Below are 15143 nucleotides of genomic sequence, written 5' to 3' on the forward strand. Positions count from 1 at the left end.
ACCTTTAATCTCAATTAATGTTATTATCCTTAGGGTTGGCCGTTTTTATATCGGATATACGGAACTGTAAAAGTAAAGAAGCCGAGGTGAAGAGAATTAACAAAGAGTTGGCAAATATCAGGAATAAATTCAAGGTAAGTCAACAAAAAAGTTGGAGATTTGGAAATCTTTTCAATAAATTTTCTCTCTTTGCAAATGTTTATATTCTCTTAAATGGATTTATTATTACCAGTGAAATTTGAAGCTGGCTTAAATAACGAATCCCCATCCACCCCTTTCACCCCATCCCACCTCTCCTACTGAATGAACGAACTGACCAATAAATGGTGTCCATATTTGCAACCTAAATTAACAATTTCTCCCCTGTCATAATATCCACGTATATTCTATATCCATTTAGTAGTAGGTATCTATTTGACATTTTTTTCTTTCCTTTTCTTCATATTTTTTGCATATTCTCTTGTGTGAAAGAACTTTGCGGGCAAAATTAATATGGAAAATATGAGAATGTAACAGATGCACTGCGGATAAAAAACACACAAGGAAGGGAATCTACACATTGAAAAAAAATCTTAATATATTTTTGCACGTTGCAAAGATTTCAACCTTTTTGCCTTTGGTTAAATGTTTTTGAGCAATGAGTCTTTTATGTCAAAACACCGGCCGGGATTTTAGGTTAAGTAACACTCAACAGACAACCTACAATGATTGTTAGACCTATGTCTGGAAGTCCTAACAGTGTATTGTGATGAGTTGCGCCTGTTTTGGGCCAAGATATTCCCAATTATGTTACGTGTCACGTGTAAGACATACCTGCGTTTCGAATATCAAATAATATGGAATTAATGGCTTAACCCAATTGGAAAATCTTGAGGAACAAACGGACGGACATGCATTTGTGGTATTCGGCAACCGTGAGCCATACCTATGGCACCCCTGAACTGGGGTTCGGTGGAGGGTCAATGGCCCTCCCCCGAGTCCTGGGGAAGGGGTCTGACGACCCCCTCCCTATGCTTAAAATTAATGATTGAATCTGTCATGTTTATTATGGTTAACTGTATTCTTATATTCACTATTGTATATGTGTTATAATGCTTTTATGTTATGATTGTTTATTCCTATCCATGTATTTATTGTTTGTTGTATATAGCTTTAGTATCCTTTAAACCTTCAATAAAGTGACAACTGAAATAGATGTTGATTATTATCTAGTGAATGCTAGAGAAGCGTAGCTTCTCTATAGTAAGGTGTCCACGTCTGTCACACTGCCGTAATCTAATTGAACTCCGGTGTCTGCCATTTATCCTCGGCGGATACCACACATTGTTCTTAGTATTGTATACCTAGAGATTATTGATACAAAGATGATATTTTTATTATTTTAGGGAGATAAAACTCTTGATGGTTATCAGAAGAAGAAATATGTTTGTAAACTTTTATTCATATTTCTCCTAGGTAAGATTTCATTAATTTGTGGTATAGCAACTCTATAACTCAATTATAAGTCCATAGCTGTTATGGTAATTAACCTTTTCTTTTAAAGTGTCATAAAACGTTATTATCATAAAGATAGGATAGCAAAAAAGGGGACAATTAATGTTATAGTGATAATTTGCAAGTGTTGGCTCTAGGCTTACTTTGAACAATGTAAACATTGATGCCAATATCCATAAAAGTGAATCTCTAAAATCACACAAACACAACTGACATGACAGACGGAACAACCCTAATAATTTAAAATTTTCAATATCATTTTCATGTTTTGATACTACTTTTACTTATATTTAGCTTTGTTACTTATCAAAACAAGGGTGACAATATCCATAAGTAGATATGCTCATAAATATCCCTAACTAATTTTCTGTAATAAAAGCGTAATTGACAGACTATAGGACAAAGTAAAATCATGAGTAGATGCCCTTTGATGAGCAAACTTTTCACCAAAAAATCAAAATCTATAAGAGTAGCTTTGAATGACACATATCCTTTTATTTTTAATTAATAATGTTAAGAATTTTGTTGTAAGATTTACACAAAGAAACAAAGTTTTATTACAAAACTTCAAACTAAATTAAGTTCTTAAACGCAACTTTTCCTTCAAATTTCAGTACGTTAAAACATAATAAAGGTTAAATTAACAATAAAGTATAGATAGATGCATAATCCAGACTGCCCCAAGTGGTGGGAAAAAATTTCGTCTGCTTGCCAATTGTTTTTCTTTCTTTTGAAGGGGCTCGGCTGTGTTTATATTTCTGACCATATTAGCTGATTAATACAAAATTGGGACTGGGTCTCCGCCCTGTGGGCATAGTTTCATATAGCTCATGCCCCTTTTATTCTATACTTTACCTAATAGATCTACTAATCTTATTTTAAATGTATTCTTACAAAACGATTAGTTGATTAATTTGTTTTTTTTTAGAAGGAAAGCTAATGTATTTGTCCGCCTGTTATTATACCCAAAGTTTTATAAACACGTTCTCTGATACATTGGTTTAAAAGCAAACAAAAGTTCCACCAATTATGTTACACAAAGGATAATTTTTTGTACATCATTTTATCTTCAATTGTCGTATCCAGTGAGACTTCTGCCTTATTGTGTTATTTTATTAGAATGTATGTATTATTTTAGGACACGATATTGATTTTGGACAAATAGAGGCGGTCAATCTTCTCTCTTCTAACAAATACACAGAAAAACAGATTGTAAGTAGTTTTCAAACATTTTTTGTATGGTTCTAAGGACCACTAAATTAATGGTGTCCTAAACTAAAAGTGTTTCTGTCTAGATGTGTTTCCTATATTTACTGTGATTAATAAAACTTAACTTAAGAATATTTCAACTATGTAGATATTATTTAAATCAAAATTGTGCATTTAAGGGGGGAGGCGGATGTGCCACTTTTTGAAACCAAAACTAAAAGTCAAAGGAACTCAACTAAAAAAAGAGTTACAGGTCTGAGATTTTGCATGGCAGTTGCTTTATAGGGTTACAATATGGAACAGTGAAGAAACGGCGGCGCAACCGCCGAGAAATTGCAAAAAAATTCGGCGGGAAACGGCGGTTTTCGGCGGTTGCGCCGCCGTTTCTTCACAGTTCCATATTGTACAAAATCTGCAAAATCTCAGACCTGTAACTCTTTTTTTAGTTGAGTTCCTTTGTTGACTTTTAGTTTTGGTTTCAAAAAAAGGCACATCCCCCTCCCCCCTTCTAAAGAAAAACCTTTTCTATTTATGGCTACGATACCGATTTATTTCAATGGTTTAAAACCGTTAGAAAAAAATTTTAAGTGTTAGGATTAATATAAGGGGGGGTTTTTTAATGCAACCATCTCGTAATCAATGATTAAATGGCACTTAGAATTCGAATTTCGATCAGAAATTTTGCATGAATAATCCTTGGTAGGTCTATTTTCCCTAAATCGAACAAAAAGTTGGAAAAGTAACGGCTAACGGCTGGCGGCTCAGCTGTTTTGCCATTTTATTACTATCTTAAGAGCAAAAAAGTCACGAAACCTATTTTCACATAATACTTTTTCTCACTCAAAAACCTTATCAAACGGTTCTAGCCGGTAGCTGTTGGTACTAGAAATTTAAAAATTGGTTATTGCTATCATTTAATATGAATTAAACCAACAATATGTTTTAAAAAGTTGATTCCTACGTAATTAATGATGAATTTGCCCTTAAAATAGGCAAAAAACGGCTAAACGGCTGAGCCGCCAGCCGTTACTTTTCCAACTTTTTGTTCAATTTAGGGAAAATAGACCTACCAAGGATTATTCATGCAAAATTTCTGATCAAAATTCGAATTCTAAGTGCCATTTAATCACTGATTACGAGATGGTTGCATTAAAAACCCCCCCCTTTATAATTATAAATACATTTTATTTTTCAGGGTTATCTGTTTATATCTGTGTTGATCAGTGGCAGTAGCGAGCTTATTCAGTTGATTAATCAATCTATCAAGGAACATTTAACATTTTTATTTAATTCATATTTATCAACGATTTTGCTATCCTATTACAAAAAAGTAAAAGTAGTAAGGTTTTTTAGTCTAAAACTAAAGATTTCATTATCTAATAGACTGATGTGAGTTCTCTACTTTAAGGAATCTTCAAATAGGTCCTGGAATGGTTTTAGGATATTTAAATGTTTAGATTTAAGTTTTAAGATGGTTTATGCTATTATTTATCCAATTTTTTTCTATTTAACCACTACTTTGTTATTAAAGTATGTGTATTGATAGAAAATTAACAAATCTATTTATAAAGAATATGGCGCTTAGTCCATTTGGCTAAGATTTTTAACGCTGGACTTTTAACTTTATAACAGAATTTTGCTTTGTAAGTCTTCGCATACATTGTAAAATAAGTAGAAATGAAATTTTGATGTTCTTGGTCTCTTGGTCTTTTCTATAGAGTTGCTATGCTCAAATACATTTTTCAAAATCAATTTTAAAGATAATTTTAGTAAGTATGTAAAAAAGTTACCTAAGTCAGTGCTATATGTGAATCATTAGAGTAAAACACTAGAGGGGGGAGGTGTTAAATAACTGTATTTCCCTATTACAATTTTTCTTGTGCTGACTCTCAATTTGGTCTTTGAAAATCAACCAATGGTGTAAGGAATATTAACACAGCCAAGTAGCAGAAAACAATTTGCTAGTAGACAAAAAAGGTTAGTAGAAAAGTGGGGGAGGTAGTTATCAGCATATACATCTATACTATAGATATCTTTGTGAAATCATGAAAAGCCGTAAGAATAGTAGGTAGATTATTTATAGTGAATTAATTAAGATGAAAATATAAATGTATTGATTAAAATCAGAATGACCTTGGATCTCGTAACCCTGTGCACGTCTCTCTGGCTCTACAGTGCATTGCTAACATTGGATCTAAGGAATTTATAATAAATATGTGCACAACATTACAAAAAGTGATCTGGAGAAATACTGTTTTTTCTCCAATGATTTTTAAAATCTAAATTGGATAACATTTACAGTGTGCTCTGCACATTTATATGCAATATTTTCATTTTATGTTTGTTTTTGTTAGGTGGATAAGTTGAAGGCAAAACATTTTTTATTCCTGATAATTATGGATACAGGGATGGGATGAAGGAAGATAAACTGTACTTCATATTGCCTCCTTTTTCTTTTATTTAAGTTGTAGATTACTTAAAAAGGGGGAGGTAGGTTGAGCTAAAATTCTGTAAAGGTGTATGTTTTAAGGCTTAAAAACTGTAGTAGAACGATAATATTCACTAAATATGTGTATTCCTTACTAAATAGAACCATAGACAAAAAAAAATTATGTATTATAATTAGTGAATCTTATCGTTCTACTACTGTTGTAAAGCCTTAAAACTCACACTTTTACGCAATTTTGGCACAACCTTCCTCCCCCTTGATTAACTTTGATTTTACAAGAAAAACAACAATTTTTGTCCATATTTATTAATATTACCATAACAGGACATGGCTGAGGCCTTTGGAGTGGAGATACCAAAGCTACTTGTGTCAGGGTAAGTTTTTAAATCAAATATATTAAGGAGTTGGATGTGTGTTTGTCTGTCAGGGGAGCTTTATAATTGCCCTAGGAAGGTTTTAGGCTTTTTTCGTAGTTCTTAAAAATACTGCAACTTTTTCTGCCTGTTTTTTTTAGTGTAGATTAACAACTTTTAATTAGACCAATAGGAACCAAGTGTAGGGACAATCAGACCACATTATGGATTAGAAAGTGTACAATTATGTTGTGCAAAATAACAGAAGTTTTATATTTCATCAGTTGTAAATTGTATAGTTTTATAAAGAGTACCTAAGCTTTTTGCGAAAGAGAAAAAATGTGTATCTAACAACAATATAAATAAAGTTAAGTTGGTCGTTTAATTATCTTTGATTATCCATCTAGAGTTAAAATTCTATTATAACAAATAATAAAATATTGTTACAAGGTTTTGAATTTAATACTAGCAATAGAATTTTTATTTTAGGAATTTTATGGTGGTTATTAAATATTTAGAAGATATATTTGATTATGTACATCTGAAAAATTCTATTTTAGATATTATTTTCTGGAAAATTGTAATATTATACCAAATAAGTAGGTTCTAAAATTGTTGAAAATATTTATTTAGAAAATAATGATATTTTAGATATATTTTTTCTGATAGTATTAGTTAGGTATAGGAAGATATTTTCATTCAAACCGATTAATATCCGGTGTATTAGAACCGGTTCTCGTCCATACGAAAAAAAACTATGTCTAGCATCGTATTGCATCCAGTTCTCTACGAATATAAAAAGGTACAATCATAAGATTAAAACCAGTTTTTTACGGAAAGCTGTTTATAATACGATGCGAGAAATAACTATTCTCGTATTCATTCGAAACCGATCAATATCCTGTGGATTAGAACCGGTTCCATACGAAAAAAAAACTAAGTCTAGCATCGTATTATATCCAGTTTTCTACGAATATAAATCATAACATTAAAACCAGTTTTTTAACCCATGCCTTCGGCATCTCGGAGCTAAAAAACTGATTTTAATCTTATAATTGTACCTTTTCATCCGCAGTAAGCTGTTTATAATTCGATGCGAGAAACAGCCATTCAATTCGCATAATTTAATTTCTAGAATTTTTGCTTATAAAAGAGAGTAGTTTTCTAATTTTATTTTTCAAGTTTTCAGAATATTAGGATTTTCAAGATTTTTATTTGGATTGGTTTTCTTGTAAATCTGTTTTACGATCCAAAAATACTTTTTTTTGAAATTGAATCAAGAGATACATTCATATGAATGGAGCATGTTTACTATTTTTAATATAAAAAGAAATATATTTGTTCACTCTAACAAAGATTTTGTCTAAGTCTCAAGTTCTTAATTTATCCTAATATATTAATACTAGCGGCTGCATCCCTAGCATCTAGAGACTAGGGAATAGAAAAATAGCCTTAAACTATCATGAAACGGAAATCTATGACTAAAATAGTCTAAGACAATCATGAACCTATGTAAAGCTTCCCTAATTTGAAGAATTCAAGAGGTACAGACAAAAAAAACCTTACTACTTTATATGATAGGATTATTGGGCAATTATCCTAATGTTTAATTTGAAACACAAACTATTGAAAAAGTGTATTTTTTGCCTTTTTTGAAATGCTAGTTTTCATGTAATTATCTTTTTATAAAAACTGATGTAATAGTAGGTTGTACTTACAAAAACTGCTCCAAAAAAAAGTATTTTGATAATTTTTTTATTCAGTGACACCCTTGATGTGGTAAAACAATCTGCAGCTCTTTGCCTACTTCGTCTCTTCAGAACTGACCCTTCTGTCATTCCAAGCGGTGAGTACCAACTCTTTTTATGGTTTATCTCAAAAAACGCCTATCTCAAAATACGCCCACCTCAGAAAACGCCTATCTCAGAAAACGCCCATCTCAGAAATCGGCTATACCTTTTTGGAAATCTGTTATCTTAATTTTCCTATTTATTAGCGAAGCTACTCTGAAATTATTAATTTTTTTCTGTCCGTCCGTAATGGTGTAGGGAAAATGCAATTTTCTTAGCTGCTTTTAAAGATAAACAGCTGAAATTTTGGTTGGTTATTCCCTGTACCAATGAGCATCCAGTACTACTTGGCTGCCGTTCTTTCAGCCCTGCTTTAGACGTGGTAGCTTTAGATTTATACTTATGTATTTTACCCCCTAGGATGCACTAAATTATAGATATGAAACCCCTTTATAGGAGAATGGACCACCTGTATAATTCATTTGTTAAAATGACCACTACATGGGTTTTTGTTTAGTGCCTATTTATTGTTTACAATACTGTTTTATTTGTAAACAATATTAATGTATTTTATCCCCATGAATACTCTAAATTAAAGGTATAATATCCCTTTTTAGGAGAATGGACCACCCGTATAATCCATCTGTTGAACGACCATCACATGGGCGTGGTGACTGCTGCTGTGTCTCTTATCGATGCTCTGGTCAAGAAAAACCCAGAAGAGTACAAAGGAATGTCAATACAACTCAGTTAGAATTTTTTTTTAATTGAGAAAAATAATGTTTATTAACCTATTTTAAGACATACACATTAAGTATCAAATGCTTTCTTAATATCAAGATGTATTTAACGTGTTTACCGTGTGTTTAACGTATAATTTCAAATGGATTTTTGTTTTTAATAATAAAAAACCTATGTAGGTATTTAATTCAAAATTGAAAATTAAAGTAGTTTTCTGCATTCTCCACCAAAGTGTTCCTTAATCTATAATACAAAGTACTGTAGAACAATGTCTGTTTGTACCGAATGATCTCGCTAACCGCTGAACTGATCGGGTTCTCCTTAACAGAGGTCCCGGGAAGATTTACAACTATTTTGGGGAAGGGTACCACCACTCTTCCAAGAGAAATCACAAAAAAATCGGAATTATTTTTACGCAGAGACTTGAACGCAACATAGATATTATTTATAAATTAAACCAAACATTTAAAGTGCCACTAGAGGCCTCTAGGGGAGTAGCCGCTAGTGTATTTATAAACTAATACGGTATAACTATTTAGGGGGGCAGGATAAATAAATATACTGCATTGACTAAATAAATTGCTGAGTTGTGTGAACATTAACCTGACCAGGATGCGTGTCTCTGGCTGTCTCCAGGCTCTCCAGAATTGTAACATCCAGCTATACGGATTTCCAGGAAAATAATACACACTGTTGTTATTGAAGAATTTAAGTTTAAGAAAACCAGGGCCTTTTAAACAATGAATATTACTATTTATAAAGTGATGCTTATTAGAAGGGAGCCTGGATAACTTTTTCTATACACTACTTTTGATGTATCTTTGGAACAAATCATTAAAGCGTGGCCAAACATCCTACCGACAACCAACCCTTTGATTGCATGACCTTTGTCTTTATAGTTATAAGTATTGGCCCATTGCATTCCCCCTACTCTAACTATGAATGTCGCGCACCTGCTACCTGTTACAGCAGCGGTATGAGTAATTTTAAGAGTCCCCTAGTTTGGAGCGGTGTTAAGCCGAGATTCGAAACTATCACCATCACTTACGAGCGGATGCTAAGACTTTATTCATGTTAGAACGGATAGGTGAATATTTCGCTTAATTTGTTCAAAAATAGATATTTTGTATTATTTGAATAGGACTACACATATTACTTTGTTCCCGCTCCCTGGTTGAGTGTTAAAATCCTCAGACTTCTACAGAACTATCCTCCCCCCGAAGATCCAGGTATCTAGTATCTATCTATTAAAGAATTTATCTCACTGTCTATCAATGATTGAGTGTTACAAATAATTTTTTTAAAGATATTTTTTCATTTACCTATTTAGTCATTAAACGTATTAAATGAACATTATTATTCTATATCATTCCTGCCACCCCTCAAAGTTGTGTTACTTCTATGGTTTAATTATTCTAGGAGTTCGTTCCCGCCTAACTGAATGTCTGGAGACCATCCTGAACAAGGCTGGGGAGCCACTCAAGTCTAAGAAGGTGCAGCACAGCAATGCCAAGAACGCCGTCTTGTTTGAGGCCATCAGCTTGATCATACACAACGATTCAGAACCAAATCTGCTGGTGAGGGCATGTAACCAGCTGGGACAGTTCTTATCACATAGGTAAGTTACATTGAGACAGATAGATAGATTCAGAACCATATCTGCCGGTGAGGGCCTGTAACCAGCTGGCAAGTTCTAATCACACAGGTAAGTTACCTTGAGATAGATAGATAGGTTCAGAACCAAATCTGCTGGTGAGGGCCTGTGACCAGCTGGCAAGTTCTAATCACACAGGTAAGTTACCTTGAGATAGATAGATAGATTCAGAACCAAATCTGCTGGTGAGGGCCTGTGACCAGCTGGCAAGTTCTAATCACACAGGTAAGTTACCTTGAGATAGATAGATAGGTTCAGAACCAAATCTGCTGGTGAGGGCCTGTGACCAGCTGGCAAGTTCTAATCACACAGGTAAGTTACCTTGAGATAGATAGATAGATTCAGAACCAAATCTGCTGGTGAGGGCCTGTGACCAGCTGGCAAGTTCTAATCACACAGGTAAGTTACCTTGAGATAGATAGATAGATTGAGAACCAAATCTGCTGGTGAGGGCCTGTAACCAGCTTGGACAGTTCTTATCACATAGGTAAGTTACCTTGAGTGAGATAGATTGAGAACCAAATCTGCTGGTGAGGGCCTGTAATCAGCTTGGACAGTTCTTGTCACACAGGTAAGTTCCCATTAGAGATAGAGAGAGAGAGGCAGATATTGCACCATCATTAAAATAGGACTACAAATAATTTAATCCTATTTTTATATATGCAAGATTAATAATAAATTTTTTTTACCTTATTTAGAGAAACAAATCTGCGCTACCTGGCGCTAGAGTCGATGTGTATCCTTGCTACGTCAGAGTTCAGCCACGAGGCGGTCAAGAAACATCAGGAATTAATTTCAAACATATTCTTGTATCAAATACCTATGTACTTCCATATGATAATAATTTGATTTATTTCTCAAGAGTCTTCTTCGCTTTCTTTGATAAAATATATGCTTTCCCTTAAAGTGCATGGCTTGCTCAAAACCCTATCCAATCTTATTTTTGAATTAAATTGAAAATAAAAGGGGGTTTTGATTTTTTTTCATGTTGTCTAATACTGGACCCCATCCCCTATCCGTTTTAAAGAAAAAAATATGAATGTATGATACGCTTTTCCGGCTATTTTACTTGGATATTGTGTATGGGGGCATCTACAGTTGTTACAAGAAAATTATTTAAAATTTGCGTGCACAGGAGACCGTTATCTCAGCCCTGAAGACTGAACGTGACGTTTCTGTTAGACAGAGGGCTGTTGATCTCTTGTATGCTATGTGTGACAGGTATTTCTATTTTAATATGTCCGTCTGTCTGTCCATCTGTTCATATAATACTTGTGTAGGACATAGGGCTGTTGATCTCTTGTATGCTATGTGTGACAGGTATTTCTATTTTAATATGTCCGTCTGTCTGTTCGTCTGTCTGGTCTGTCCATCTGTTCATATAATACTTGTGTAGGACATAGGGCTGTTGATCTCTTATATGCTATGTGTGACAGGTATTTCTATTTTAATCCTTTTGCCTGTCTGTTCGTTTGTTTGTCCATCTGTCCAAATAATACTTCTGTAGGACAGAATGCTGTTGATTTCTAATATGCTATGTGTGACAGGTATTTATTATAATTTTGATCTGTCCGTCTGTCTGTTCTTCTGTCTGTCCATCTGTCCCTAATACTTGTGTAGGACATAGGGCTGTTGATCTCTTGTATGCTATGTGTGACAGGTATTTATTATAATTTTGATCTGTCCGTCTGTCTGTTCTTCTGTCTGTCCATCTGTTCATATAATACTTCTGTAGGACAGAGGGCTGTTGATCTCTTATATGCTATGTGTGACAGGTATTTATTATAATTTTGATCTGTCTGTCTGTCTGTTTATATAGTCAAATAACACTTTTGTAAGATAGAAGGAAATTGTTCTCCTAATGCTATTTGTGACGGATATTTATTTTCATTTTAAACTGTCAGTGTCCGTCATTCTGTCCATCTGTTCTAATATTAATTTTGTAAAAAGTGCTGTTAATTTCTTTTATGCTATTCGTGACAGCTTTTTTATTCCTTATCTGTCTGTCAGTCTGATTAAATAATGCTTCTGTAAGACAGAGTGCTGCTGAACTCTTATATGCTATGCGTGACAGGTATTTCTTTTCATTTAAATTTGTCCATCCGTCTGTCTGTTCATATAGTCAAATAACACTTTTGTGAGATAGAATGAAATTGTTCTTATTTGCAGTGACATGAATTTCTATTTTAATATGTCCGTCTGTCTCTGTTTCTGTCAAACAGAGGTCAGTTGATCTCTTAAATGCTATGCATGGCAGGTATTTAGGTCTTACTTATCAATCTGTTTGTCGTTCTGTCCAACTGGTGAAATAATGCTTGTAAGAAAGATAGAGTGCTGTTTATTTCTTATATGCCATTAGTCTCCTGTAATAGTCATTTATCAATCTATCTGTCTATTGTAACCCGCGACCGTTGCTCAACACGTAGCGCATCCCCTCGTCGTCGGGAAGGTGATAGGTTCGAATCTCGTTCCGACACCGCGTCATAACTAAAGACGTTAAAAATGGTTCCCACTGCTACTATGTCAGATGCGCGACGTAAATAGTTAGAGTGGGGGGGAATGCCTTGGCCCAAAACAGGCGCAACTCGTTACCATGCACAGTTGGGACTTCTCAGACAAAGGTCGTGCATCTCAGAAAGTTGGTTGTCTAATGGGTGAATGGACGCTTTACACTGCAATCATAAGCGGAGGATGTTTCAAGGTGCGTGGAGAAGAGGTCTAGTACCCGAAGCGACACCTAGCCCCCTAGAGTCTTATCTTATCTGTCCATTGTCTTATCCCTTAAGTTCCCTGATTATACAAAGTTAGTTATTGTAAAGTGACTACCAATAAACTTAGAAATTCTAGATGATCAATCCTCTAAATGTATCAATTGGAACATAGTGTAGGAACTATTCGATCACAATATTGGTTACAAACTGTTCAAAGACAATACTTTTTTCTTTCACAGAATCAATAATAAGTCCGCTATAAATAATGGTTTATTTTTGCTCAATGACCATCTAGAATAATAAATCTATTCTCCATTTCTAAGACTTATAACATTATTTTTAGGACAAATTCTGAGGAGATTGTACTTGAGATGTTGAGCTACTTAGAAACTGCGGATTACTCTATCAGAGAAGAAATGGTAAGCTTGGTTTTCGTAGCGCATCTACTCTATAATTAGATTATTATCTATGATTGTTTCATCAACTTCGGCTGAGAATATGTATTTTTTTCATTTTATTATGATCCATTAATACCTAAAAAGTAAACAACTTAAATAATAAAAATTGGCAGTGAGGGAGTGAACATTGGACTGTAAATTATATTGATACCTTTAGTTTTAGGAAGATGTTCATTTTCTTATGTAATATATTCCTTTACATTTATCTAAATTGAATTAGAAGTTAATTTGATAACAACTTAATATAATAATAGATGCATTAGATTAGACTAAAATATTTTACCTATTTGTATGCCAATTTAAAAGTTAAGTTTTAAAGACGTTACCTGGTATTATTTAAAGTACCTACCTAATAAATCTTAAATAGACATTTTTCTTAAAATTGATCCATTTATAATTCTAGGTATTGAAAGTGGCCGTTTTGGCTGAAAAATACGCCACGGACTACAAATGGTATGTGGATGTTATTCTGAACTTGATCCGCCTGGCTGGCGACTATGTGTCTGAAGAGGTCTGGTACAGAGTTATTCAGATTGTTATCAACAGGAAGGATTTCATACATAAAGCAATAAAACTATGGATGTAGAATATACGTGGATGTTATGACAGAGGAAAATAAGCTTGCTGACATGGAACTTGTCATCCTGTAGGAAGGGAGGGAATGGGGTAATGGATTTAGACGTGGGCCCTGGGAAAATCTTTATTTTAGCCCTCTTATTATACTTTATTTGAGAACCTAAAATCTGGTGTAAAATTCAGTTAATAGTATATCGTTATCCATTAATAAAACACAGAAGACAAACCGTTAAGTTAAGGGCGAGAAAGGGTGCAGTGAAATAGCCTTAAAACATTTCAAGACTAAAATATTTTTTTGCACTAATTTAAATCCTTATTACTAAAACAGGGACGACGTGCAAGGTTATGCTGCAAAGACCGTTTTCGAAGCCCTGCAGGCCCAGGCTTGCCACGAGAATATGGTTAAAGTTGGCAGTTATATTCTAGGTAAGAACAAACAAATTTTGACTTGAATTACTTAGTAGATAAGCTACTTACTCTATTATTCACTTTTTCAGGATGTCCGTATCGCTATAGGGGACATGTTATTTTCTCGGCTTATGTTTAAGATAGACTTCTGTTTTTTGCGAAGATTCTTTATAACAATAATCATTTAGAAATTAGAATATGATTGGTCTGTCAGTTATGCTACAAAATTATAAACATTAAAACTTACATTGCATATGAAACGTTTCGTTGTTTCCTAAAAATTCATATTTAATTTATGATCACAGAAAGGCATCAGCTCAATAACTCACTTTGTCCATCTGTTCATCCTTGAATAGTTTGTGCTTCGCTACTTATGGATGTTTTCATCCTAATTTTAATTTATTTATTATCTATACTTTTATTATTTATGACCCGCGAGATAGTCATAGAAATATGGTCTTATTTTAAATTATAAATAAAATGAGAATGGGGTTTCGGTTGGCCATAAATAGGTCTAAGTGAAATCACCAACCACATTCCAATAAACCACTAATATTTTAGGTGAATTTGGTAATCTTATAGCTGGCGACCAAAGGTCATCCCCCATTGTTCAACTTCAACTACTACACAGTAAGGTAGGCAACCAACTTACATTTCCACTCCATTGATAATAAACAAAATTAAACCTTTTGCACTTCAAAAATTTAGGTGAAAAAGTTTGGACATTAAGTAAGAAAAGCAATCAAGATTTAATGAAAGTACCCAAATATTGTTTCCCAACGAATGAGACTGCTTTTTTATGAAACTTTGGGTGGTGTATGAATTGCAAAACTGATATCATTAACATTTACTTTCAGTATCATTTATGTTCTCCGATGACCCGAGCTCTACTCCTCTCTACTTATGTCAAGTTTATTAATCTCTTCCCGGAGATCAAACAAAATATTCAGGTAAAAAGTGGGCGCTTTCCCCCAAAGAACAACACCCGCCCCATACTTTTTTTTAATGAATTAAAAATTAGGATTGGGGGTTGAGGGTTCTATGCGAGGGCCTCTATAAGTGCAGGCTATCAAATACGACAAAACCTAACCTGAACTAAAGTAATTTCAATTTATTTCAAAAATAAGAATGAGGGGGGGGTGGAGTTTCTGTGCTTAATAAGGTACTTTAATAGAAGACAGCAAAAGAAGTTAAGCTATTAGTAAAATCTACATATTTAAAGTTTTATAGAAATTGTCCTTAAAAGACATAGTCATACACAAACAAAGTATAAAAATATTGAAATATTTTAAGTAAATAC

The 15143-nt window shown here is 33.7% G+C and overlaps 1 protein-coding gene across 10 annotated transcripts in view; it reads left to right on the forward strand.

The window, feature by feature from the left end:
• AP-2alpha (adaptor protein complex 2, subunit alpha) overlaps positions 1–15143 on the forward strand; it is a 28480-nt gene that overhangs the window by 492 nt on the left and 12845 nt on the right. For all 10 annotated transcript variants that reach the window (XR_013884562.1, XR_013884564.1, XR_013884563.1 and 7 more), the window contains exons 2-19: positions 34–134; positions 1386–1455; positions 2633–2706; positions 3899–3968; positions 4829–4900; positions 5475–5526; positions 7269–7351; positions 7913–8024; positions 8646–8710; positions 9176–9265; positions 9456–9654; positions 10389–10473; positions 10823–10911; positions 12745–12820; positions 13263–13400; positions 13759–13861; positions 14405–14478; positions 14701–14793. Coding sequence is in view for 1 of the 10 variants with exons in the window: in XM_080178807.1 (XP_080034933.1) it covers positions 34–134; positions 1386–1455; positions 2633–2706; positions 3899–3968; positions 4829–4900; positions 5475–5526; positions 7269–7351; positions 7913–8024; positions 8646–8710; positions 9176–9265; positions 9456–9654; positions 10389–10473; positions 10823–10911; positions 12745–12820; positions 13263–13400; positions 13759–13861; positions 14405–14478; positions 14701–14793 (1646 nt within the window). In the remaining 9 variants the exon portion in view is untranslated. The remainder of the gene's footprint in view (positions 1–33; positions 135–1385; positions 1456–2632; positions 2707–3898; positions 3969–4828; positions 4901–5474; positions 5527–7268; positions 7352–7912; positions 8025–8645; positions 8711–9175; positions 9266–9455; positions 9655–10388; positions 10474–10822; positions 10912–12744; positions 12821–13262; positions 13401–13758; positions 13862–14404; positions 14479–14700; positions 14794–15143) is intronic.

The sequence above is a fragment of the Acartia tonsa genome, chromosome 12 (genome assembly GCF_053477335.1).
Source record: "Acartia tonsa isolate MP-2025a chromosome 12, ASM5347733v1, whole genome shotgun sequence".
NCBI classification, from domain to species: domain Eukaryota; kingdom Metazoa; phylum Arthropoda; class Copepoda; order Calanoida; family Acartiidae; genus Acartia; species Acartia tonsa.